The sequence below is a fragment of the Monodelphis domestica genome, chromosome 8 (genome assembly GCF_027887165.1).
Source record: "Monodelphis domestica isolate mMonDom1 chromosome 8, mMonDom1.pri, whole genome shotgun sequence".
Classification (NCBI taxonomy): Eukaryota; Metazoa; Chordata; class Mammalia; order Didelphimorphia; family Didelphidae; genus Monodelphis; species Monodelphis domestica.
In genome coordinates, this window is record NC_077234.1 from 11232483 (window position 1) to 11258604 (window position 26122).

The following is a 26122-nucleotide window of genomic DNA, read 5'->3' on the forward strand; positions in this document are numbered from 1 at the left end:
GAGGAACTAGGCCGGGGAGGCCCTGCAGAGGGCCCAGCAGAGCCCGCCGGCATCCCGGCGGGCAGAGCCAAGCTTGGGCCCGCTCCAGTTCCCTCCTTAGGCCGTCTGCCTGGGCCATGTGGTCGGAAATGGGCCTCGGGGCGGACGGTGCTTGTCACAATCCAGAGGGCGGACGGGCTGCTTCCTTCTCTCCCTGGTCCTTTCACATGCTTGGGAGGCCCACAGGGCGAGGACAGAGCAGCCAGCAGACGGCTCTGAGGCTCTCCGCAGGCTCTCGATGCTGCGGGGCCCGCCTTGGCCGGGTGGCCGCAGAATGGCCAGCGGCCGCAGCTTGAGGGATTCGGCTCTTTGGGGACGGTCCCTGCGGCCATTGCTTTGTGTCAGAGTATTTGGTTGTGGGCGCGATGACCCTCAGGACTGTCCCTTTAGGGCTGGCTCATCCGAATGGCAGCCAACATTCACATAAGGGTGATACCTGCTATCACCTGGTCCTCCTCATGGCCTGTGAGCAGGAGACTGGAGACCGTGGACCTAGAGCTGGAGGCCATGGAGGCCTAGGACCAGAGCTTCTTGGAGCAGGAGGCCAGCCTGAGGTCTCAGGAGGCTCAGAGGCCTAGGACCAGAGCTTCTTGGAGCAGGAGGCCAGCCTGAGGTCTCAGGAGGCTCAGAGGCCTAGGACCAGAGCTTCTTGGAGCCGGAGGCCAGCCTGAGGTCTCAGGAGGCTCAGCGGCCTAGGACCAGAGCTTCTTGGAGCCGGAGGCCAGCCTGAGGTCTCAGGAGGCTCAGTGGCCTAGGACCAGAGCTTCTTGGAGCAGGAGGCCATGGAGGTCTCAGGAGGCTCAGAGGCCTAGGACCAGAGCTTCTTGGAGCAGGAGGCCATGGAGGTCTCAGGAGGCTCAGAGGCCTAGGACCAGAGCTTCTTGGAGCCAGAGGCCATGGAGGCCTCAGGAGGCTCAGTGGCCTAGGACCAGAGCTTCTTGGAGCCAGAGGCCATGGAGGCCTCAGGAGGCTCAGTGGCCTAGGACCAGAGCTTCTTGGAGCCAGAGGCCATGGAGGCCTCAGGAGGCTCAGAGGCCTAGGACCAGAGCTTCTTGGAGCAGGAGGCCATGGAGGTCTCAGGAGGCTCAGAGGCCTAGGACCAGAGGTTCTTAGAGCCCGAGGCCAGCCTGAGGTCTCAGGAGGCTCAGAGGCCTAGGACCAGAGCTTCTTGGAGCAGGAGGCCATGGAGGCCTCAGGAGGCTCAGAGGCCTAGGACCAGAGCTTCTTGGAGCAGGAGGCCATGGAGGCCTCAGGAGGCTCAGCGGCCTAGGACCAGAGGTTCTTGGAGTCGGAGGCCATGGAGGCCTCAGGAGGCTCAGTGGCCTAGGACCAGAGGTTCTTAGAGCCCGAGGCCAGCCTGAGGTCTCAGGAGGCTCAGAGGCCTAGGACCAGAGCTTCTTGGAGCAGGAGGCCATGGAGGTCTCAGGAGGCTCAGAGGCCTAGGACCAGAGCTTCTTGGAGCCAGAGGCCATGGAGGCCTCAGGAGGCTCAGTGGCCTAGGACCAGAGCTTCTTGGAGCCAGAGGCCATGGAGGCCTCAGGAGGCTCAGAGGCCTAGGACCAGAGCTTCTTGGAGCAGGAGGCCATGGAGGTCTCAGGAGGCTCAGTGGCCTAGGACCAGAGGTTCTTAGAGCCCGAGGCCAGCCTGAGGTCTCAGGAGGCTCAGAGGCCTAGGACCAGAGCTTCTTGGAGCAGGAGGCCATGGAGGCCTCAGGAGGCTCAGAGGCCTAGGACCAGAGCTTCTTGGAGCAGGAGGCCATGGAGGCCTCAGGAGGCTCAGCGGCCTAGGACCAGAGGTTCTTGGAGTCGGAGGCCATGGAGGCCTCAGGAGGCTCAGTGGCCTAGGACCAGAGGTTCTTAGAGCCCGAGGCCAGCCTGAGGTCTCAGGAGGCTCAGAGGCCTAGGACCAGAGCTTCTTGGAGCAGGAGGCCATGGAGGTCTCAGGAGGCTCAGAGGCCTAGGACCAGAGCTTCTTGGAGCCAGAGGCCATGGAGGCCTCAGGAGGCTCAGTGGCCTAGGACCAGAGCTTCTTGGAGCCAGAGGCCATGGAGGCCTCAGGAGGCTCAGAGGCCTAGGACCAGAGCTTCTTGGAGCAGGAGGCCATGGAGGTCTCAGGAGGCTCAGTGGCCTAGGACCAGAGGTTCTTAGAGCCCGAGGCCAGCCTGAGGTCTCAGGAGGCTCAGAGGCCTAGGACCAGAGCTTCTTGGAGCCAGAGGCCATGGAGGCCTCAGGAGGCTCAGTGGCCTAGGACCAGAGCTTCTTGGAGCCAGAGGCCATGGAGGCCTCAGGAGGCTCAGAGGCCTAGGACCAGAGCTTCTTGGAGCAGGAGGCCATGGAGGTCTCAGGAGGCTCAGTGGCCTAGGACCAGAGGTTCTTAGAGCCCGAGGCCAGCCTGAGGTCTCAGGAGGCTCAGAGGCCTAGGACCAGAGCTTCTTGGAGCCAGAGGCCATGGAGGCCTCAGGAGGCTCAGAGGCCTAGGACCAGAGCTTCTTGGAGCCAGAGGCCATGGAGGCCTCAGGAGGCTCAGAGGCCTAGGACCAGAGCTTCTTGGAGCCAGAGGCCATGGAGGCCTCAGGAGGCTCAGAGGCCTAGGACCAGAGCTTCTTGGAGCAGGAGGCCATGGAGGTCTCAGGAGGCTCAGTGGCCTAGGACCAGAGGTTCTTAGAGCCCGAGGCCAGCCTGAGGTCTCAGGAGGCTCAGAGGCCTAGGACCAGAGCTTCTTGGAGTCGGAGGCCATGGAGGCCTCAGGAGGCTCAGTGGCCTAGGACCAGAGCTTCTTGGAGCCAGAGGCCATGGAGGCCTCAGGAGGCTCAGAGGCCTAGGACCAGAGCTTCTTGGAGCAGGAGGCCATGGAGGTCTCAGGAGGCTCAGTGGCCTAGGACCAGAGGTTCTTAGAGCCCGAGGCCAGCCTGAGGTCTCAGGAGGCTCAGAGGCCTAGGACCAGAGCTTCTTGGAGTCGGAGGCCATGGAGGCCTCAGGAGGCTCAGTGGCCTAGGACCAGAGGTTCCTCAAGCTGGAGGCCCTCAGAGGCCATCAAGTCCAACCTCTTTGTTTATAGATGTAGAAATTGAGACCTAGGGCAGTGAGATGACTTGGCCCAGGTCACGTAGGTAGTCATCACTCCGGTGATCCCACAGAGGTCCAAGCCCTGCCCTTTAGCTGCTCGCTTTGCCAAGCCCTGCCTTGTGACAGGGCAAGGGGGCAGCTTACCTTTCTCACAGTGCTTGCCATGGAAGCCTCGAAGGCACTCACACGTGTAGGAGTCATCGTGGGCATCGCAGGAGCCCCCATTGAGGCAGGGATCAGAGTCACAGGGAGAGGGCAGAGCTGGGGAGGCAGAAACACCAGCTGGTCGATTGGGCTTCCCTCTCCAGCCTCCCTAAGAGGGTGGCAAGCAGTGGGGGATTGGCTCCCTGACTCAGGGCCTTTCATCTCCTATGGGTGTTGAGAATCAAGATCCTGTCAGGGTGCCATCACTCCATTTTGATTCTAGGGTGCCCAGAATTCACAAACCCTTCTGCCCTTCCTGCATAGCTTTGTACCCACATCCATTCCCTTTCCTCCATTTAGAAATGGCTTTATCAGATCCTAGCCCTAGAGATGTAAGGGACCATCAAGGTGATTGAGTCCAATTTTCTCATTTTATGGGTGGGTAAACTGAGGCCAAGAGAGCTCAAGTAACTTGTCTAAGATCACATAGGGAGCAGAGCTGGGATTCAAACTCATTCCTGTGACTTCAAGTTAAGCCCTCTTTTCATCATCATAATTCATAATCACGATAAATAAATAAATTCCATTTGCATAATGTTTTCACGTATTTTCAAAGTCCTCTCCTTTTCAGCATCCTGTTTGAGCCCCACAGAACCTTCTGGAATAGACAGGGAAATCATTATCCCTATTTTATTAAAGAGAAAACTCAGGGCCAGGAGGCTATAGCGCTGGAGAGTGATCATTTAGGACTCCTTCCTCCCTGTCTTACAGGAGAGGAACTGAATTCAGAGTGATTGAGTGACTTGGCCAAGGTCACACAGCTAGTTAGCCCTGACACTAAGGCCAGATCCCTGGCTCAGGCCCCTTTCCTTTATGTTGGTTATATAAACCACTCCACGAACCACCTTCCTTGAAGCCTTTCCTTAAAGCAGGCTGAAATTCGAAGCCTGCCTCCCCTTCCCACTCACAGTGGTTGGTGCTGTAGTCTGTGTGGCACACGCAGAGATAGCTCCCACCATACTCCATGCAGTAGCCCCCATCAGGACACTGGGTGTTCACGTTGCACGGGGTGGCTGTGACTTCTGCAGGGACGAGGAATAAATCACACCCCTCAGCCATTGTATAATTGCCATAAAACTAAAAAAAAATCTTTTGAGAAAGAAACATTTCAGGGAAGAGAGCTCGATAACTCAATCTAGAGGATGCATTGTTTGAAGAAGGCACCATAAAGATGCATGAAGAAAACCTCCACAGCACCAGAAGATTCAGCATGAACTTTGGAGTATAACTGGTTGAACTTTGGGGGTTGAACACAAGTATTTTGAATGTAAATTTGTATGCCACAGGAGACTGCCCCACTAACTGGCTTATTGTCAATGCACCTAGCAAACATTGGTCTGCTCTCTCTCTCTCTCTCTCTCTCTCTCTCTCTCTCTCTCTCTCTCTCTCTCTCTCTCTCTCTCTCTCTCATTTCCCTCTTATCTCTAACTAATTAATATTGTAGGCACCTTTAGCTAGAAGATCTTTAGAGATACAAGATAGTTATGTAAAATGATTCATTGGGAAGACTAGTCTCCCAAAGAATCACAGGGAGGATTGTGAAAGGAAATTCTTGGTTCTCTTTGTCTATTCTGAGTTTACACTTGTGAAAAGGGAATCCTTTATTCTATTTGCCTAGTTGGAGTTAAAACTTCGGTTAACACTAACAAGTATCTCACTAGATTGTGAAGACAGTATTAACTCTGCTTTGTCTACCTTTTGATTGAATCAACATAAGCTTGAACTAAGTGGAGGAGCTTTTCGGTGAAGATGACTGACTAAGCAACTGCTCCTAAATCATGCTGGAGATGCACTGCTGAAAGGAAGGCAGCCGCCCATTGGGTAACAGGAAAGATGCCAAGGTGGCGGTGCACCAGGCAGCTGCAGTGTCAGCAGGGCCAGCAGATGTTGGGGATGTGCTGTGAATCTTAAAAATTCTCAGACCCTACTTCAGAACACTTGGTTAAGACCACTCCCCATTTTAAACAATGAAGGTACTTGATCAGGAATGTGGGAACTCTACTTCACCCATACTTAAGCATGCCTTAGGGGAAGATAAAGTTGTAAACTCTTTACTGAACAATGAAAAGTACTTAACCCATACTTAGTGAGGCAAAAGCCTTAAGCTAAGTCTATTTTTAGAAAGGTGCTAAGTCCCTATGAAGGTCAGGCAAAGTAAACTTGCAAGGGACAAACCAAACAAAAGAGGTGTGAGGTTTTAGTCTACTCAGGTGTGAATTACTCAAAAATTTAGTCTACTCAAATGTGAATTAAGAATGGTCTGTCCTTTAGAAAACGTCTACTGTGATTGGTAGATGTGAGAACTTAGGGGAGGTGACATAGGAGAAAATTCTCTTTAAAAGGAGGTCAGAGGGTGAGAGCAGGGAGCTCTCAGAGAACTCTCTCTGAAGAGGAGAGAGCTTGCCAAAGAGGAAAGGGCTCCATGGCTGAACTTAGTTGAGCTTGCCGAAGCTGAACTGGTGGGTCTCTCTGAACACTAGAGTCTTACTTGGACAAATCTTGTGGTGAGTTGATAAAAGACTGACTGATCTCTCTCTTAAGTCTTAAGGCTGGCCTAAGCTGGTCTAGCCCTTTTCCTACTATTCCCTCTTACTCTGTTTCTCTCCCTTTCTTTAGTTCCTTCATTTGTATTAATTAAAATCTCCATAAAAACCCAGCTGACTTGGGTATATTTCATATTTGGGAATTTTTCCCTGGTGACCACTATATTTTTTATTTTGAAACCACATTTACACAGTCACAATTTAAACCAACTCTTTTATCTGTAACAGTTTATGCCTAACACTACTTTAATTGTCACAGTGCTGAAGGTTCAGGAGTGCTGTTGATTTGGATTTGGATGGGGGCATGGGGCTTTGTTGTTTAGGGAAGTAAAAGAAGAGCAATGGTCCTTACCAAATTCACAGAGGAGACCAAAGTATCCAGGGGGGCAGTGGCATATGGTGAAGTTTCCATCCAGGCATCTCCCCCCATTCCGGCACTCACAGTCTTCAGGGAGCTCTGCAACCATGTGAGAAGCAAAGACCCACCTTGATAAGACAAAAGGACTCAGAGACACCAGTGTATTTGTGGCAGAGACCTGGAAACAAGTAGCTGCCATTGCTTGGGGGAGATGACAGAGGAATATGATGGAATCTGGGTACAAGTAAGAACCAGCAACCAATGGGGTGAATACTGAGAAGCCTGAGGAGACTTCAGGGAACAGGTTCAGAACTGAAAAAAATAGTATACAGCACAACTCTAAATGGGGATGTGGAAACACCCCCCCCCCAAGAATCCAGAGGAAGAGATACAGCCAAAACCCCAGCATGGCCCCAAAGATAAGGAAGTAGAAAACCCCTGCCTCCAGGCCTTTGCAGAGTTAGGAGATGTGGGGCCATGCAATGTTGCTTAGAGTTTCAGAATTGTTTGAGGGAGTGATCAGTTTTGCTGAATTGTCCTCTTTTTCTCTAACATTGTTATTTGTTACATGGGCTAGCTTTCTGCAAGGGACTTGTGGGGGAAGATCCTGGGCCATGTGGAAAATGAAAGGCGTCTACAGAAATTCCAAAAGGAAGAACCCACAATGCCAAGATCCAAGGCCCTCTGGCCCAGGCATGTCCAGGAGAACAGCGAAGGGCTCACAAGGTGGTGTTGGGGGCAGCTGTCGGGGCACAATTGTTGCCAAGCCCTTTGGCATGAGTTCTGACTGAGGCCTCAAGCAGTTCAGAGTCCAGATTAATTCATGAAACTTCTCCCAGAGACATGGACACACCAGGGACCCATAGCACACAGACTCTCCAGAATGATGGCCTTTACTGCTGGGAGGCCCCCTTGGCCTCTCCTGCTTGCCCTCGTTCCATGGTTTGATAGCCCAGAAGCCAGGGCTCTTGGTTTTAAATGCTCTTTAGCTCCATAGACAGCATCAGAGTGCAAGGAAAGCCACGGTCCTTTTTTTTTTTTGAGCCCCAGACAATGACTGCTGCCTGCCACCCTGGGGCCCCCAGATCCTTTCTGAAGGACTTGGCTGCCTTCCCCTCATTTGTGTTTGGATGAGAGGGGAGAGAAGGGGGAAGAGATGACGAGCGGATTGATTCCTTCCTTCTCTCCCACTGTCTTCTCTCATACATGGTCATTCACACTCAGGACGCTTCCCCACACATGCCCAAACCCCTGCCCATGGCCCACGGGCTCTACTGAAGAACTGGGAAGGGGGCTGTGGAAGCAGCGAGCCTTGGGGTGGCAGCCCAGTAGTGGGGGTGCTCCCTCAGATGGAGAATGACCCTGGCTGGTTCTCAATGGCCAACTGGACTTTTCTCTTGCCAGCGTTGCTCTGACTACCACACTGCACCCTGCTGGAGCATGTACCCCACTTACTTTCTGCACAGTTAAAGCCTGTGAACCCATCGGGACACTCGCAGATGTAGCCCTGGTCCGTCTCCAGGCAGGTGCCCTCGTTCTGGCAGGGGTTGGAAAGACAGGCACTTGGGGTTCTGGGGCCTCCTACAAGAAGACATCACAGAAGTGAATCACAGGAGGACAGGCTGGGCCTCCATCATTCATTTGCTTTTCATGGATGTCTATTTTGTCTCCCCAACAGACTGCATGGTCCATGAAAGCTGGGGACCACCTTTGAGGCTTCTCCCTGTACCCTGAGGTGCTCAGCAGAGGCCTTGAAGATACCTCATCTGTGCTGATTTCAGCTTCAGCTTCATTTGAAATCAAAGATTTAGGACTCAGCTAGAGTTTAATTCTGTAAACACTTATTAATCACTTACTCTGTTCAAGGCCCTGGGCTAGAGACAGTGTCTCCCTCCAAGAGCTTCCATTCTCCGGAGGGGGATCCAAGTTAACAGAGAAGTAAATACACAATGTCCTTTTGAGTGCTGGCCACTGCACAGGTCCAGTCAAGGCCTCCTGGCCACTGGACTGTGCTTTGAAAGGGGCCAAAGGTTCTAAGAGGCAGAGGGGATGAGGGAGCATCTTCTCAGTTGGGAGCCCAGGAGGCTCATTTGACTGGAAAAAAACCCCTTCCTTACCTTTCACCGTAGAGTCAATACTGTATATCAGTTCCAAGGCAGAAGAGTTGTAAGGGTTGAGGAAATAGGGGTTGTGACTTGCCCAGGGTCCCACAGTTAAGTGTCTGAGGCTAGATTTGAACCCAGGATATCCCCATCTCTGGATCTGGCTCTCAATCTGTTGAGCCACCTACCTGTTCCCAAAGCCATCCACCTTTTAGTAGGTTGGGAAAGTGAACTTGAAAGGAGCAAGGAAAAGCAGAAGTTGTGCCATGTTTAATTCTGCAGTTGTTTATAAATGGTGCCAATGTCCAGGGCAGGTACCCGCACTGGCTGTACTTTGCAGAGGCTCCCTCTGCTCCCGTTTATCTGGCACCCACCCAATTGGCTGACTGTGTCCTGTCTATTGCCCATCCCTGGCACAATGAGGAGCCTTGCAGCATTTTAAGCCAAGGGCATAGTCCAGGCTTGGCCCTTCCATGATCTTATAGGCTCTGAGCTACAGCCGCCTGCCCAGCCAGGCAGACAAAGCCTGTGGTCATCAGGCTCTCACTGCTTAGTCAGGAGCTGGCTATGAGCACCAGTGTTTGTCCTCTGTTCTTTCTTATTCTTCTTGGGCTATTTGTCACCAAAGAAGATTAGGTGAAGGCTGTGGGAAAAGCTCGTTTTAGAATTTGAGACTCACTGCCCAAGCAAACTTTGGTGAGTCCCTCAGCTCCCCCAGGTCTCTGTTTCTCCGTCTGTAAAATGAGGGTACTTGACCAGATGCCTTGGTGCCTTCTTCCAATTTCTGATGTAGAGGCTGTGATCTTTTCTGGTCCAGTGACTCGTTTGCTAGCATTATCCTAGACAGATGTCCCAGTCATTCCCTGAGTCTTGTTCCAAGGGACCCAGAGCAGCGGGGGAGATTTCCTCCAGTGTGGGGCTGGCTGCCTCCAAACCCTTCAGGAAGGTGATAGTCCCCTCATCAGGGCTTCTTTGCTTAGATGCTGGGGATCGAATCTGTGAAGCTGGATGGGAAAAATGGCATCTTTGTTCTCACGGATTCCTATCTCCATTGAACATTGCTGAGAAGAGTGATTCTGAGAGGGGTCCCAGGGCTTCCCCAGGCTGCCAGTGATCAAGAACATGTGAGTCAGGTTCTGAAATGCTTGTGAAAGAGCAAATAAGCCTTGTTCTAGCTTCGACTTTGCCTTACTGGATGAACGGCACAAAGCTCCTTCTGTTGTCTTCCCCATCTGATAAAAGGGAGTCCTTGGGCCACTTGGTGATGGGATAGGAGGGCCAGTGAAGATGGAAAGATGAAGAGGCAGTGGGTCACCATGGAGAGTTCCCAGGAGGCTTGGGTTCAAGGCTGCCTTCTTCCTTGAGGACCACAGACCAGCCTTCCTTCAGCTTTCAGCATTTCAGTTTCCTCATCTGGTGCTTCCTATGTCTTGGCAGCCTGCAGGGGGCTCCAGAAGCCTGGGCGCTGACCAACTCTTGCTGATGTCTTGGGATGCCTTGTTGTATCATTGGGGGTGTGTGTGGGGGAATCCTAAAGGCTTGATGTCAGAGGACCTATTTGGCTCAGGTCTGGAGAGGCTCCCCCCTCCCCCGCTGGCCCCAGAAGCTCTGGAGAGCCTTCAGACCCTAGACAGAGGAAAGGGTGCCTACTCAAAGTAGGTTAGCTTCTCCCAGATCAGTGATGGTTCTCAGCATGAGGCATGTGGACCTGCCAGGGATGCATCAGCAGCAGAAGAGGGAGGGAAGTCTGTCCAGCCGGAGCCGTCTCTGCCCTTTATCTCTCTTCAATGAACGCCACCATCCACAGAACCAGGGATGCCTTGCCACATCCCAGACACCTCTCTTCTCTCCTCAATGGGACGAGTCTCCAGAGATACAGTGGAGGATGCTGCCCATTGGCTTCCCAGAGACTCCCCCCCAGGCAAGATCTCTGAGCAGAAATGCTGGGCCATTTCCCATGGCAGAGCCACTTTGTTGTTCCCACTTGTGGAATGCAGATACTCAGAGGGGATGCTGATTGATTGGACAGTTAATGCTCAGAGAATGAGCCCTTGATGCCAGGCCCTGACCTGGGCTCTGCTCTCAAGGAGCCGACCTTCTAGTAGAGGTACGGAAAGATCACACTGATGCCAGGAGAGGTCACTGGCACTGGGGAGCCAAGGAAGGCCTTCTGCAGAGGCTAAGATCCCAGTCAAGTCTGGGAGGAAGCCACAAAGGCTGAAGTGAGGAGGGGCAGCAGCTAGGCCAAGGATCAGTGGAAGGAACCTTATCCGGATGTGTAGGACTGAGGTCTCTCAGCCTCAGTCTCCTCGTCTATAAAATGGGGGTAATACGAATGAAGAAAACCTCTGGGGCTTGTGGTGACCATCAAATTACCTCCATGTGTGTGTCCCCATCTATCTATGCCCCTTTATAACCCTTCAAGTGCCCTCTAAATGCTGGCCGCTCTGGTCCTGGTTTGCTCATCTGCTAAGTGGGGGGATGTATGGGGATTAGAGGACGCCCAAGTCCCTTCCAGATGCAGCTTGGAGCTCCCTCTCCCAGCCCCGGGTGTCTGCTTGGAGGGCACCTGCTCACCCTCTCCACCGGCCTCTTCCACAGTCATCCCAAACCTGAGGCAGATTGGATGCCTGGGGGTGGGGGGCCTGGGGGCAGTGGATGACCTCACCAAGCTCTGAGGGCCCCCCGGGGCGGCTTCTGCCAGCTCAGTGGCCTCAGGCCAGGGAAAGGCTGCTCCCGCCTGGGGAGGACCCGCCCCATTCAATTCTCTAATTCCAGGCCCCTTTCTAGAACTGGACCCACCATTCTGAGTGCCCTAGAGATGTGCATTTCCCTCATTCCTGCTGCTGCGCCTCTCCAGGCACCTTTTTCAGCCACTCATTTGGATCTTGGGATCCACTAGGATCCTTCACTCCTTTACAGAAAACTCTCCTGGGGATAGTCACACCGAGTCCAGCCCCAGACATTTCCTGGCCACGTGACCCTGGGTAAATCATCCTGGGCTCTGGTCTTGGGCGGATTATTTGTGGACACCGAGTGTAGCTATGTGCCCCGCCCTCCTCCTGGCCACCTCATCCCGCCCAATGCCCAGTCGTGGCCCCGGGGCGTCCTTTGAGGCTCTCCGCCACACCCTGCGGGAATGGGCACCCGGTCCAGTGTCACGAGAGCCCGAAAGCCAGCTTGGCTCTGGACTTCGGGGAGGGCGGGCGGGCTGGCTTCGGTCCGCTGGAACGTGAAGGAAATGCCTCCAACATTTGGCCGGCCCGCATGCCTCCTCCCTTCCCTGGGGTCAGGGAAGCCTGCGCAGTGGGCAGGAAGCTGGTTCTCGGCCTTCCGGTCTCCGCCCCCACGCAGTCACATGCTTTGCCTCGTCTTGGAGCTGGCCCGCCCCAGGCTGCGGAGGCTTACCGTACTGACAGTTGTTCCCATAGTAACCCGGGGAGCACGTGCAGATGTAGCGCCCCGGGCGGATGTAGTTGCACGTCTGCCGGTCCCTGCAGCTCCGGTCTTCGCAGGCCGAAGGATCTGGGGCCGAGAGAAGGAAGAGAAGGCGGCTGAGCCAGCGAGCCAGGGCAGAGGGGGAGGGGAGCGCCCGCACGGAGGGATGAGCGGTCAGAGAGCCCTTACCTAACTCACAGCGAGGGCCTGCGAAGGGCTCCGAACACAGGCAGCTGTAGTTAGCCACCAGGTCAACACATTTCCCGCCGTTCAAGCACGGGTCCGAGTCACATTCGTTTATATCTGCGGGGAGGAATGGCAGATGAGCTGATATTTGGGAGGCCAGCAAGGCAGGCGCAATTGCACCCACTTTTCAGAGGAGGAAACTGAGGCTCAGGGACAGCAAGCATCAGAGGCAGGATCCGAATCCAGCCCTCGGGCGTCTTACCCGTCTCGCAGTTGTCTCCCGTGTACCCGGATTGGCACACACACACCGCAGTGCTGTTTGCAGCCTGGCACTCCCCACCGTTCTGGCAGTCCTTGGCATCACACGGGGATTCCGCTGGACAAGGAGACAAACACAGGAGGTGAGTGGCACCCACGGATTTCTGGGGGAGCCTGGGGTGGGCATGTCAGGAGAGGGGGAGGCTTGGAGCCAGGAAGACGGGAGTTCAAATTCTGCCCCAGATCCTTATTAACTCTGTGACACCCCGCACATCCATTCATCTTGATCTGCCTCAGTTTTCTCCTCTAAGATGGGGATGACAACGGGGCCTCCCTACAGGTTGCTGTGGGGTTCCAGTGAGAAGGAATCTGGGAGAACTCCCACACATCCTGAGGCAGGCGGGGAGGTAGCTGCCGGATTAGCCAAGGACTGAGCCGGGAGGGAAGTGCCAGAGCTGTCATTTCTGGAGCCCTTCCCAGTGGGCACAGCAGAGGCAGGATTCAAACCCAGAGCTCCCAGCCTACGCCCCATCGCCATGGGGAAGGAGGGGGATATTCTGGGAGGGACCAGAGACCAGCTGACGGAGACTGCTGGGGAAGGTCTCAGCCTCCTGCCTGGCGCCGCTCCCTGGGCTCGCCTTCCATCGGGTCCCCAGGCTCAGATTCAGGAGCCCCGGGGGAGGCTTCCCTCGGGCTGATGGCTTCAGGGGGGGTGAGAGGCCCCCAGAACCCCTCCAAGCTCCCCAGGAAACACCCTGCTGAAGGATGGCCTCGGATTCCGCCGCCCGCCTCTTCCGGGCAGGGGTAGAAGCAAGCCAAGAGGGCAGGGGGTGGGCAAAGCCGGGGTGAATGGCTGGCGGGGAGCAGGGAGGGTGGGGGCACAGAGCCAGGAGGGGGAGGGGGGTGCGGGAGGGGGAGAGGCCCGGGTGCCGCCCTGCTGGCGGAAGCTGCTTACCTGCGCCGCAGGTGGGCCCTTTGAAGCCGGGGGCGCACTGACACGCGAAGCTGTTGATGCCGTGCGTGCAGGTCCCTCCGTTCTGGCAGGGCTCCGAGGCGCACTCGTTCACGTCTGAAACACAGGATGGGAAGCCCCGCCTTCAGAGCGCTCCCCTCCCCCCTTCCGTGCCAGCCCGAGCCTGGCCACTGGAGGGGCTTAAAGGGCACTGAAGGCCCGCTGGCCAGTGAATGGGGAGGGGCAGGGCAGCGCGCGCACCCGAAGCGGGTCCAGGGAAGCCCGCCGAGCTCCCGCGGAGAACGTAAACCTGGCACCTATCAGGGTTTGAGGCAAGCTTGAAAGCTTCCGTGTCGTGGGTGCCCTCATTCAGCAGCCCCCCCCCCCCAGCACGGAGCTTCCTCAGTGAACGGTAGTTGACTGACTGACTGTTGTCCCCCAGCGCGACAACTCAAAGAGCCCTGGCATAGAAATAGGAGCGCTTGGGGGGAGGGGGGCTCAGCGTGGAGACAGGAAGTCCTGGGTTCAAATGTGACCTCCGTGGCCCAGCCCTTCCCTGCCTTCGGCCTTAGAGTACTCATTGTAAGACGGACCGTGAGGCTCTCAAACAGCAAAGCCGAGGACGAGGGATGTTTAACTGTCCCCGCCGGGGCCTACATGTGAGCCTGTAGAACCCGCTCTGCGAGGCTCGGGCCTCCCTCAGTCACGCCCAAAGCAGGTCCGTGTGGAGGGAGGAGAGCAAAGCTTGGACCTGGCTGTCCGAGAAGGAGGGGCTCCGTCACTAAAGGCTAGCTCAGGCCTGGCCTGCCTTGTTCCTCTGAGCCGGGACCCCCCCCCCCCCCCAGGAGCATCCTGAATGAGGCCCAGAGAATTGGGGGCAGAAAACGGAGCCAGCTCGGGGAAGAGTCGGAGCAGTGTCAGGGCCGAGCTCTGAGGGCCCCGGAAGAGGCTGCCGTCCTCTCGGGCTCCGCCCACACTCACCCACGTGGCACTTTTTCCCAGTGAAGCCTGCGAGGCAGGAGCACGTGTAGGAGGGGTTTCCGGTAATGCAGTCGTCGATGCATTTCCCTCCGTTCAGACAAGGTCGGAGGTTCAGACACACGGAAGCTGCCAGCACAAAACAGGAGAACTTTTTCACTCCAAGAATCGTGTTCTTTGAAGAGTAAACAATCGACATTTTCAGACTTGGACAAGTTTCCCCTCTGTTCTTGGCTTCACTCATTCCTTCATTATTCATTGAAATAACAGGGCCAGAAACGGGACTGACATCTCGTCGACGGTCTTAGATGTCAAACGACCTGCCCAAAGCACTGTGGCCAATGCCTGGCATAGTGGGGCTTGAGCCCTCCTAAAAATGATCTTTGGAAGTATCTTCCTGGGAGCAGCCAGGTGACTCAGTGGATAGAGAGCCAGGCCTGGAGGTGGGAGGTCCTGGGTTCAAATCTGCTCTCAGATTCTTCCTAGCTATGTGACCCTGGGCAAGTCACTTAACCCCCATTGCCTAATCCTTACTGCTCTTCTGCCTTAGAACCAATGGAAGGTGAGGGTTTGAAAAAAAGCATCCCTCCTTGTATTCCCCATGGGCAGTGCCCACCAGGGTATCCTAGAGCTTAGGACTGTGTCTGACCCAAAGTGGGCACTGTATGAATGCTGGCTGACTGCCTCTCATAATAAATATTAGCTCACCCTTATTTAGTGCTTTAAGGTTTGCAAAGACTTTACAAACATTATCTCCCTTATTTAAAAATAATGAAGCACCATCCTAGGCACAGGGGAGGGGGATGAAGAAATGAAAAGTCAGTCAATGAATAAAATAAGGAAACTTTCTGGTATTCTTCTGGGTTTTATGATAGGAGGAAATATTATCCTATTTGTCCTAGGAAGGGCCTGGCTCATCTGAGATCAGTGAATGGGCCTGCTATGTCTTGAGCATCATCTGTGGAAGAGGCATGAAAAAAGAGAGGATTTGCAGGACAAGCCAGGCATGCAGACCAAGGTGAAAGATCTGATCTGTCAATTAAGGGGAAGACTCCAAACAGAATGTTCCCAGGAGGAGGCAGTTGGAGCTGGAACTGATTCTCTCTTTGGGGGAGACTGACCAAGAGAGACTGGCTTTTCCTGACTTGGGCAGAGAGAGACCCTTTGTGGCTTTTGACAGAGTCTGGACTTGAATTACTCAAGCAGAGATTATCTGACTAAAGAAAGAAGAAAAGAAGAAAGATACTTGTCCTCCAAACTCTCTGATTGTCCCAGTCACAGCTGTGGCTGGACTGACATTTCCCACACCCTCCTAATTCTCCTTGTAGACTAGGGACACCCCTATCCCACTCACCTTCAATTTCCATCCTGTCCTATCTTTCCCAATAAACCTCCTTACTGGAGAAAGAGAACAAGAGTGTCTTCTCTAAATCTCACAGTTCATCTTTGAGTTATATAGAAAGGTAACTGACTAAGACCGGGGGAGGGGAAAGGGTGGCAGGAGGGCTTTGAGTGGAAGACTGGAAGGTGAAAGGTGGAGGGTAGGAAATAGTTTGATTTATTAGCCATTAGGGATCAATAGGCAGCCCAGAGCAACCCCTCTAGCAGCATCTCTCCATCTATCTCTCAGAAATACTTCTATCTCGGGACTTCTGGGTAAACATGGTTGCAATCTAGACGCAAATCACTTCCTCTCCCCGGCACCAAACGAAATAGACTACCTCAAAAGAGCATAAAAATCATCTTTGGAAGAACAGAGGGACTCTACAGTACCCCACAGAAATGAAGGTACATGGGGTTTGAACATTGCCACACTATAAAAAGGAGGAAAAGCTTGTACAAAAACATGAACTGAGCTGCCCTTCCCCCTCCTCCCCCAGGGAACCAGAGTAGGGGATCAGAGTGCTCACCAGGACAGTGAGTGAGTGAGGAACGTCTCTGTCTGGGGGGGGGGGGCACACCAGGGTCCTTGGGATCTAAAGACTGCTAGGGAATGACCTCTCAGGGCAGTTTCATGGGAGAACCCTGCGCACTGCAGAGCACGCAGACCGCGGGGCCCCTGCAAACTGCGAACAGTGTGGAGTCTCAAGAATCTATAAAAACTGCCTAAGGCTGAAGCATCACCCCTCGCTGTAGTGGGGGGAGAGGGGGACACGCCAGGCTCCCTGGAAACTGACAGGGAATACCAGAGATCCACCCCTCAGAGCGGTTTTACAGGAGATTCCTGTGCACCGGTGAGAAGAGACCACAGAGCACAGGGGCGGGCGAGCTAACAAACCGCGGAGGCTGGGAAGAACTAGTCTGAGGCAACCTAAATCCACAGAAAACCCGCCCATATCACCCAGACCTCGGACCAAAAAGAAAAGGGGAAAAAAAACACCAAAGGGATGGCTCTCATGGCCCCAAATCAAGCCTCCAAGAAGAAAGGGAAAAAAGTGACTATTTAAAACTTTTATGGCGGGAATACCCAAGGAAAAGAAGAGAAAGAGGATGAAATTCAAACAAAATCAAAACATGCCCCACAAAATGGAAATGATCCACAAGCTCTGGAAGAACTCAAATTGGAGCTTATCCAAAAGATGGAAACCTTATGGCAAGAAAAATGGGGAAAAACCCAGAAAGAGGTCAGCAGCCTGACAAACAAGACCTCACAATTGGAGAAAGAGCTGGAAGCCTCTAACAGAAGGGCAGACCAAGCTGAAAAGCAAAACCAGTCCCTAAAGACCAGAATTAAGCAACTGGAAGACAGTGATCTTGCAAAACAGCAAGAATTAATAAAGCAAAGCCAAAAAAATACTTCTATCTCATAACAAATAGGCATCCTGAGGTTACCCTAGTACCTCTCTAGTCAGCCAAAGTGTATTCCAGTTATTACAACAAGAAATAGTTCCTTCACAGATTATCTCCTTTATTACAATTAGCTCCAGCAGATTATCTATTTTATTACACATCCCAACCCTAACTTTAGGGACAACCCATGAAGACAGCTCCTCAGGGCGTGTCATGATAGGACTGATGGACACTCCAGGTCCTCCACGGACCGAATGACTGGCCTGGGCGGCACATTTGTCTTTGCATCTATGCCAGGGCCACCTACTTTTGTCAAGAGTGAGAGACTTGGTCAGAGATGGGTGACATTTACCCCGGACTCTAGGAGATTGGAACCCTCTAAATTCGAATTCATGCAGCCCCGAAATGAGATTCTATCAAGATTTCCAGCAGATGACAGCTGAGAAGGACTTTGGTGGTCATCTGCTAAGGGCAGATCAGTACAAGATGGAAGAGGCACCAGAGCCAGGCAGGAAAGGCTGCTGCTGCCCAGAAAAGTTTTATCCACCATCCCCAAACCAAGTTGTTGTTTCTGAGAAGAGGCTGGGCAAAGAGGCAAAGGAGCCGAGTAAAAAGTCCAGGAGGTAACTGATAAAAGGGGAGGGCGGGTGTCCTAGGATTTGGAGGAAGAATGGGGAGGACCGGTGGCGAGGAAGCCTTCAGAATAGAGTTCCTGTGAAATCCTGGTGAGGGGGCAGAACTCACAGGAGCTCCATGATCAGGTCAGCTAACAGACACTACAAGGACTGAGAATGTCAGCAAGGACAAGCAGCTGTGAACGGATAGAAAAGCGGGGCACCGTCTCGTGCCAGGAATGGTTACCCTCTCAATGACCCGAACTTGGCAGGAAATGCTGAAGCGAACATCAAAGGCTTTTAAAGCGCTGTGGAAAGCTCGGCCAAGATCAGAGAAGGGGCAGAAGCACAGCTTGGGGTGCCCCTGGAGAACCGAGAGAGAGAGAAGGAAGGACTCTTCTTTTTTCTGCTCCCACTGAGACAGACAGGAAAAAGGGTTGTCCGCGGCACAGCTAGGGGACGTCCTGGAAAGTGCCAGGACACCTGAGCCCAGAGCCTCAGTTTCTTGTCCGTAACAATGGCTTTGGCCAAGGCCAAATGATCCAGTCAAAGGCGTCCTGGCTGCCGTCATGATCATGAATAATCAGAGTTCCAGGGGAAGAGAGCACTTGGGCCTGCTCTGTGATGTGGGTCCTGGGTCACCTGGCAGGTGCTGCAGCCGAGCTCCTCTCGGGGATGGGCAGAGTCACCTGGTGCCCAGATATGAAGAAGACAGAGCTGTAGCCCGACTTCCATCGGGGCATGATTCTATGAAGCGGACGGTGTGCTGAGGAAGGGATGTGGGCTCACAAAGATGCCTTGTTCCCGTCTGTTTACCCCCCACCATCCGTGGGGGCCCATGCTAGAGCGGTGAGGGGGGCACATGGGCCTGGCTCTCCTTTCCATTGTTTTGCTGGGTTCTTGGACTGCAGATGGAACGGATGCTCCAGGAAGGAACACCTGCATTTCAGCCTCGCTTTCCTCGGGCACCCGACGGACCGAAGTGCGGGGGGGGGGGGGGGGGGGCACCTAAGCATGTTGAATGACTAGACCAAAGTGCAGGGCTCCATGGGCTGGTGCTGAACAGGGGAGGCCTCTGGCGCGGTGCCCCGGGGATCTACTCCTCCGTGTTTGGGAAAAAGCCGGCCTGCATGATTTCTGAACTTGTGGATGGCCTGGATCGGGGAGGACGGGTCAGTCCCTGAGTTTAATTAAATGATTGTTAATGGAGCTTCATAAATTCAGTCACACATCTCTCTGATAGGGGAGTTGTAGCTAGTCTAGAGTTGACTGATTTAAACAAAAAGGGAGTTGGGGGGGCAGCTGGGTGGCTCAGTGGATGGAGAGCCAGGTCTAGAGATATGGAGGTCCTGGGTTCGAATCTGGTATTAGACATGTCCAAGCTGGGTGACCCTGGGCAAGTCACTTGACCCCCATTGCCTAGCCCTGACCACGCTTCTGCCTTAGAACCACACACAGTATTGATTCCAAGAAGGAAGTGAAGGGTTTAAAAAAGGGGGGAAGGGGGAGGTTGAAGGGCCTAATTTACTCCCATTCAAGCCAAAGGCATGTGATGGGAGACAAAGCAGGTCCTGCCACCCTGGACTGTGCTGACAAAGGAGAGTGTCTAGAATAAGGGCGAAGGTCCACTCACGGGGAGGGTGTTCCCTTCACTTCTGGGCCCCTCATTTCTTTTCGAGAAAGAATCGACACACTGGAGAGTTTCCAGGGGAAGGAAGCCAAGAGGGTGAGGGGCCCAGCACCCGTGTCATACCAGGATTCTGTCAGGAAACTGGGGGTGTGCAGGCTGGCCAAGAGGAGGCTTGTTGGGGAGGGCAGGTAAAACCGCAGCTTTCCCTGAGCGTGAGAAGGACTTGTATGGAAGGTTAATGGGGAAAACTTCCCCGTGACAAGAGCTGGCCAAATTGGAATGGCGCCTGAGCAGGTCTTGCAGCAGGGGATGGCTTAGAGGGGCTTCCTGTTGGGGTGCACTGAGAGGCCTGTGAGACCCTCCCAGTTCTGAGGGCCAATGGCAGTGATCCCAGGGATCCCGGGGCAGGGGGAGATGACTTCAAGCTGCTTCCCCCTTGGGTTCAGAAGCCAGCCCCCAGCTGAGGTGAGCAGGGAGTCATCCGACAGCTCAGATCTTTCATTGCTTTTACACATATTGCACATGGTAGGAGCGACGTGCCGTAAACCAAGAGTGTGGCCATCACTGAAGAAGCCACTCTCACACCTTCGCTTTCCACCTTCCATGTCTTCCTTGTCTAAGTGGGCCTTCTTGTCCCAGGCAGCTCTTGTCGGACTCCTTTACAAGCTTGTGCTTCCACATCTCCGCTCTCCTACCATCTTCATCCCCAAGAGATGCCTGCCTCCCTGTTCGTCATGGCATGCTCACTTCTCCTCCTAACAGATGCCGAGGCCTTCGGCCTCCGCACATCCAGAGATCAGGGGTTTCCATGCCTCCTCTTCAGTACTGTCCCCCCTCCCCAGCAGCCTAGGTTTGCAAGCACCCTGAAATGGACCTGGGAGAGAGGCTGCAGTGAGATTTGGAAAATGGCAGGCAAAGATGATGTGTGCAGGGGTCCAGGCATCGCCATCATCCGGACAAAGCCATCCAGCCCCTGCTGGAACCCACATGCTCCCATGGAAGGGGGGCTAGACTTGTTGTGCTTGACTCCCGGAGAACTGAGGCAGGAGCTTTCCTTTTTCCCATTCTGCCCTGGAAGAACTCTTGTTTAGGGCCTCTGTAACTTCTCTCCAAAGCTCCTACCTTGGTACTCAAAGACAGCCATCCCTTTCTCCACCCCCCCATTGTCTTCTCCTGGCTGAATGCCCCTGGCCCCCTCCCACCCTCTTTCCTTCACCCACCCCTCTTGTGGCCTGGGCCCTGCTCCAGCTCTCTTTTTTTCCTTGACTGTTGTATAAACAAGACCTAATCTCAGTGATTGCATCTGGGGAGGCCATTTTCTGACAAATCAAATTAAAGAGCTAATTAAGGCCAAATAAATCAATCTAGAGAAGCCCTGAGGTTTGGGTTCCATGACTGTTTCTCTCTCCTGCTGCTCTGTCTAGGGGGAGCCCTCTGGCCAGGGGCCTTCCAAGGTTCAAAGCCACAAAGGTGTCCTTGACTCAGCCACCCAGGACAGACCTTAGAGAGTCATTAGCCATCACTTATTCACTCTTTCATCTAGAAGAGTGTCGACTACAGCCTCAGTTTGTCCCCGATCACCTCCTTGTCATTGGGTTTTATTCTTAATGACTTGGGGCTCTCTCCTGGGGAGGGCAGAATGTCTGTCCATCTTCTCCAGAAGACAAGGGACTTTGAAAGCATCCCTTAGCTGCCATGAATCCCATCCGTGTCACGTCATTGTCTCCTTTCTTTTCTTAGCACTCTCTTCTCCTAGGCCTTGCCATGTTTAAGACTTTTCCTTGAGGGCTTGAAGGGGAGAGGGCTTTCATGATTTGTCCCTCCTCTGCCAGTCACTGGAGAGGCTAAGCTCTCCCGAAGGGGAGAGAGAGCGTCACTAAGTCCTGGGTCCCTTTTCAGGGAAGAGAGAGACACCCTGGGATGTCTCCAGGCCCATGATTCTGGGAATTGCATTGCAGCCAACCCTGCCCCCAACATCCCCCTTCCATCACCCCCAATCCCCCAGGAAAAGGTTCTGAGAGGACAAAGTTACAGACTCCCAATATCTGAAGGACTGTTGTTTGGGAGAGGAATTAGCCTCATGCTAGTCCCAGAAGGTAGATCCAGGACCAATAGTGGCTGGGGTGGAGAAGGGGAGGGAACATCAGACAGTTCCTCATCAGTGAAGTTCTTCTTATGGACGGTTTGGGATGTGCTGGGGCTGGGCTGGACCAGATGAATTCTGAGCCCGGAAGGCAGCCACTGGGGTGGGGCAGGAGGGGATTCTAGTTTTTCAGAGTCTGGACATTCATTAGGCCATCCTAATGGCTTTTCCTCACACTGTTCAACAAAGTCTTTTCTTCCCTCAACTTAACCCTTCTCTTGATGTAGTCTCAAATGGCAGGCAAACCTTTTCTTTTTTCTCTCTCTCTCTTTCCTTCCTTCCTTCCTTCCTTCCTTCCTTCCTTCCTTCCTTCCTTCCTTCCTTCCTTCCTTCCTTCCTTCCTTCCTTCCTTCCTTCCTTCCTTCCTTCCTCCCTTCCTCCCTTCCTCCCTCCCTCCCTCCCTCCCTCCCTCCCTCCCTCCCTCCCTTCCTTCCTTCCTTCCTTCCTTCCTTCCTTCCTTCCTTCCTTCCTTCCTTCCTTCCTTCCTTCCTTCCTTCCTTCCTCCCTCCCTCCTTCCTTCCTTCCTTCCTTCCCTCCTTCCTTCCTTCCCTCCCTCCTTTCCTCCCTCCCTCCCTCCCTCCTTCCTTCCTTCCTTCCCTCCTTCCTTCCCTCCCTCCTTTCCTCCCTCCCTTCCTCCCTTCCTTCCTTCCTTCCTTCCCTCCTTCCTTCCTTCCCTCCTTTCCTTCCTCCCTTCCTCCCTTCCTTCCTTCCTTCCCTCCCTCCCTCCCTCCCTCCCTCCTTCCTTCCTTCCTTCCCTCCATTCTTTCTTCCCTCCATTCTTCCTTCCTTCCTTCCTCCCTCCCTCCCTTCCTCCCTCCCTCCCTCCCTTCCTCCCTCCCTCCCTCCCTCCATTCTTCCTTCCTTCCTTCCCTCCATTCTTCCTTCCTTCCTTCCTTCCTTCCTTCCTTCCTTCCTTCCTTCCTTCGTTCCTTCCTTCCTTCCTTCCTTCGTTCCTTCCTTCCCTCCCTTCTTCTTCCCTTCCTCTTCCTCCCTCCCTTCCTTCCTTCCTTCCTTCCTTCCTTCCTTCCTTCCTTCCTTCCTTCCTTCCTTCCTTCCTTCCTTCCTTCCTTCCTTCCTTCCTTCCTTCCTTCCTTCCTTCCTTCCTCCCTCCCTCCCTCCCTCCCTCCCTCCCTCCCTCCCTCCCTCCCTCCCTCCCTCCCTCCCTCCCTTCCTTCCTTCCTTCCTTCCTTCCTTCCTTCCTTCCTTCCTTCCTTCCTTCCTTCCTCCCTTCCTTCCTCCCTTCCTTCCCTCCTTCGTTCCTTTCTTCCCTCCTTCGTTCCTTTCTTCCCTCCTTCCTTCCCTTCCTCCCTCCCTCCCTCCCTCCCTTCCTTCCTTCCTTCCTTCCTTCCTTCCTTCCTTCCTTCCTTCCTTCCTTCCTTCCTTCCTTCCTTCCTTCCTTCCTTCCTTCCTTCCTTCCTTCCCTCCATCCTTCTTTCCTTCCCTCCATCCTTCCTTCCTTCCCTCCCTCCTTCCTTCCCTCCTTCGTTCCTTTCTTCCCTCCTTTGTTCCTTTCTTCCCTCCTTCCTTCCTCCCTGAGCTCCAAAGTCTTTCTCTCGTCCATCCCCCAGCAGGACCCCAGCTCTAGATGCGTGAGAAAGTGAGCACTGAACAACACAGGGACAAAAAGAGGAAACCCAGGCACCTTGCTGCCCTCCTCCCACACCCCACCCCAAAGGGAAGACGCCTAGCGACTGTCCTCTTACTTGTGTTGCTGCAGCCCCCCACTTGCACCTGGGCATCATCGATTCTGAACACCCATCGCCCGGGGATACCCACATTTGTCGTCATCTCCACGTTGACGATGTCATCGGTGCGGGACCCAGGGATGTTGAAGTAACGTTTTCCATCACCAGCATTGAACCCTGCCTGGGAAGAGGAGAACGTAAGTCAGACCCCCAGACATAGAAAAGTAAGGACAGCAGCCTGACCCAATGGGCATAGTGCTGTACAGGAAGACCTAGATTTGAATTCTGCCACATTTGAACTCTAGGACTTGAGGCCCAGAATTAACTTTCCTTATCTGCACAACAAAGAGTTTGGATTCGGTGACCTCTAAGGTCATTTCAGCTCTAAATCTAGGTTCCTATGAAGGCAGGGTCTTGGTTCCAACTACTCTCTGGCCTTGGAGGGAGAGACAAAAAGGGAAGAGGAAGAGGCTCTGCCTGGCTCAGGAATGGGCCATTGGGATCATCATTGCCTAGAAGACCAAGTTCAGTTTCCCTATTCAAGATAGCATGGCTGCTGCTTTCCTTCTTCTATCTCTGTTTGTGTTGGTCCAGATGCCCCGAATGCCTTTGCTATTCTTCTCAATCATTCAGATTCCATCCATGTTTCAATGTCTAGCTGAAAATCTGCCTTTTCCAGGAGAGTTTCTATGCTAAAAATAATGATAACCAGCAATCATATAGTGCTTTAGTTTGCAAAAAGTGTGTGTGTGTGTGTGGTCTCATTTGCTTCTGACATCAACCCTGTGAGGTAGGTGCTATAATTCTCCCCATTTTACAGACAAGGAAACTGAGGCTTGGAGTGGTTCAGTGATGAGCCCTCTGCTCCACGTTGCTGCCATTCTATGGCCAACCTCAATCTCGCCCTTATCATTTACCCAGACATTTGGCTGTTGCTTTGAGTTGGAAGTTTCCTTGCCAGGTACACATTTCAGCATCCCAGGAAGGGACCTAACATGGAGTAGAAGCTCAGTACTTCTTGGTAGCCGAACAGAGGTTTACTCTATACCAGAAATGACCATCCTAGGCAGCCACTTGGAGAAAAATGGAAACCAGAATTGTTGGCTCTAGTGGTTTGGTCTGACTGTAGTCAAGTAATGACAAGTAATGATTGATCCAGATGGAAACACGTGGAGGCCAATTTTCCAGGCTGATCATCTATCTGTGGGGTTGACCTGAAACTCTTCATCTTGACTGATAACTGGGCTGTGAATGGTCTCTCTGTTCTAGTGTCTGAGGTTATTCATGGGATCACTGGGTAAGCGGTTTAAAGTTGGAAGGACTCTCAGAGGCTGTCTAGTCCAGTCCCCTCCTTTAACAGAGAAGGAATCCAAAGCCCAAGGAGATTAAGTGATTTATCCAAAGGCATAGACAGTGTCCTAGCTCTAGAGCTGGAAAGGACATCAGCAGCCATCCAGTCTAACCCTATCGATAATTCCAGGTGTGGAAACTGAGGCTTGGAGAGGAAAGTGATTTGCCCACAGTCACACAGGCCATAAATGGCTTTTTGGAACATTCCTGCATCTCCTCCCTCATCTCTTTTGCCTCTAGAGCGTCCCTTGTGAGACTGGACTTTGGGGAAGGAGAGAGAGGAGGCTCCCTGGCCGTGGCACCCCTCCAATAAAACCTTCTGTAACCACTTCTAATTCTGCAGGCATCCAGGCAGGTCCAGAGTCTGTATTCTCTGGACAAACATTCCCATCAACCCGTTTGGAGTCTGGAATCTCACTTGCACCCACTTCCTTTACACCTGTGATTTCCTGCTTGCTGGAGACTCTTGAAATGGCCTGGGCAAAGTGCCAGGAACAGCTCAGCTGGTGGCAAACACACGCATCCTTCTGGGCACCGTTAAAAAAGAGCAAAGGGAACAAAAATAAGAGGGAGAATTTCTTCTCTGTGAATTTTCTGCTCTTGAATCCTGAGCCTGGGGGTGGGGGTGGGAGGGCCAGGCTGGCAATGAGATGTATGAGGAAGGAACTCGGCAGCATGGGCCAATGTAAAGAATACGCCCCAGCCAAACTTCCCAGCACCAAGGAGGGAGGGAGGGAGAGAGGAAAGTTCAGTGCCTTAAAGAAAAAAAAAAAGAACCTGGCCCTGCACAGAGAAACAAACTCCCAACATTAAAAAAGACAAAACTACAGAGAAGTTTCTAGGAATGTCCTACCTGTGCGGCAATGCCTCCTAGTCCTGCCAGGTCACCTCCACTGCTGGCATGCATGCCTGTGGTCCATGAGATGGACTCATAGTTGAATATGGTAAAAGACAATTTGCCATCTGTGATGAGGACAATCTGGAAAGTGTTCACCTATAGAGGAAAGAATCATAGAACCACAGAACTTTAAAGGTGGGAGTGGGGACATCTGTGAGCATAAAACATGGAATGCCAAAGTCATAAGGATCCTTGGAACAGAAAGCATGGGGTGTCAGAACTAGGTAGGACCTTAGAACACAGAACATAGGAAGCTGGTGCTGGGAGGACCCTTAGAACCCCGAAAACTGAATGTCAGAGCTAGGATGTCCTTTAGTACAAAGAACATGGAATATTAGAGATGGGACAAAATGTAGAATGTAGATAGTAGAAAGTAACAGCTAAAAGGGACCTTGGATGTCATCCAGAGCAAACTCCTCCCTTCCCAGATGAGGAAACTGAGGTCCACAGAGTGACTTTTTCAAGGTCCCACAGCCAGGCAATGGCGAGTCCAATTCCCTTTCCAGATGAGAAAACTTATGGCTAGAAAGGTTAAATTACATGCCCAATGTGACACAGGTAGGAAGCACCAGAGATCAGATGCTCTAGTAATATGCTGGCCTAACACCAGGAGGGGAAAAGGAGAAGAGTAGGGGCAAGAGGAATAGAAGGACCTGCAGGGGTGTTGGGGGGTAGTGGAAACTGGTGACTGGATAAAATGAGGGCACCGAGTTAGGGCAAGACAAGGAAGCAAGAGGAGAAAAGACCCTGCAATTCCATAATGATGATTTGACTGGTGGTAAAATCGGAATATGCTATTAGCCTACAGGGGATCAGTGGGAAGGGCATTCAAATCCAGATTGGGGAATGAAAGGTTTAGCAGTCACTGCTGTGGCTTCTGTCAGTCATG

General features: G+C 53.1%; 1 protein-coding gene and 1 long non-coding RNA gene across 5 annotated transcripts in view; one reads left to right on the forward strand and one right to left on the reverse strand.

Annotated features, from left to right (window-relative positions):
* The window catches only part of SNED1 (sushi, nidogen and EGF like domains 1), a 48134-nt gene extending 22787 nt beyond the window's left edge, over positions 1-25347 (reverse strand). For 2 of the 4 annotated variants that reach the window (XR_008914036.1, XR_008914035.1), the window contains exons 1-11: positions 25189-25346; positions 23004-23166; positions 14127-14252; positions 13149-13262; positions 12198-12311; positions 11939-12052; positions 11720-11836; positions 7665-7790; positions 6204-6308; positions 4217-4330; positions 3249-3365 (exon numbers count right to left, since the gene is read on the reverse strand). Coding sequence is in view for 1 of the 4 variants with exons in the window: in XM_056807556.1 (XP_056663534.1) it covers positions 3249-3365; positions 4217-4330; positions 6204-6308; positions 7665-7790; positions 11720-11836; positions 11939-12052; positions 12198-12311; positions 13149-13262; positions 14127-14252; positions 23004-23166; positions 25189-25242 (1264 nt within the window). In the remaining 3 variants the exon portion in view is untranslated. Of the gene's footprint in view, positions 1-3248; positions 3366-4216; positions 4331-6203; positions 6309-7664; positions 7791-11719; positions 11837-11938; positions 12053-12197; positions 12312-13148; positions 13263-14126; positions 14253-23003; positions 23167-25188 lie in introns of all 4 variants that reach the window. The other 2 variants (XR_008914037.1, XM_056807556.1) reach the window with 2 other exon arrangements.
* On the forward strand, positions 1126-18520 carry LOC103099429 (uncharacterized). Its single transcript, XR_008914038.1, has 3 exons — positions 1126-2408; positions 2468-12336; positions 15026-18520. It is a non-coding gene; the product is annotated as an uncharacterized LOC103099429 (long non-coding RNA).
* Positions 25348-26122: the final 775 nt, after the last annotated feature.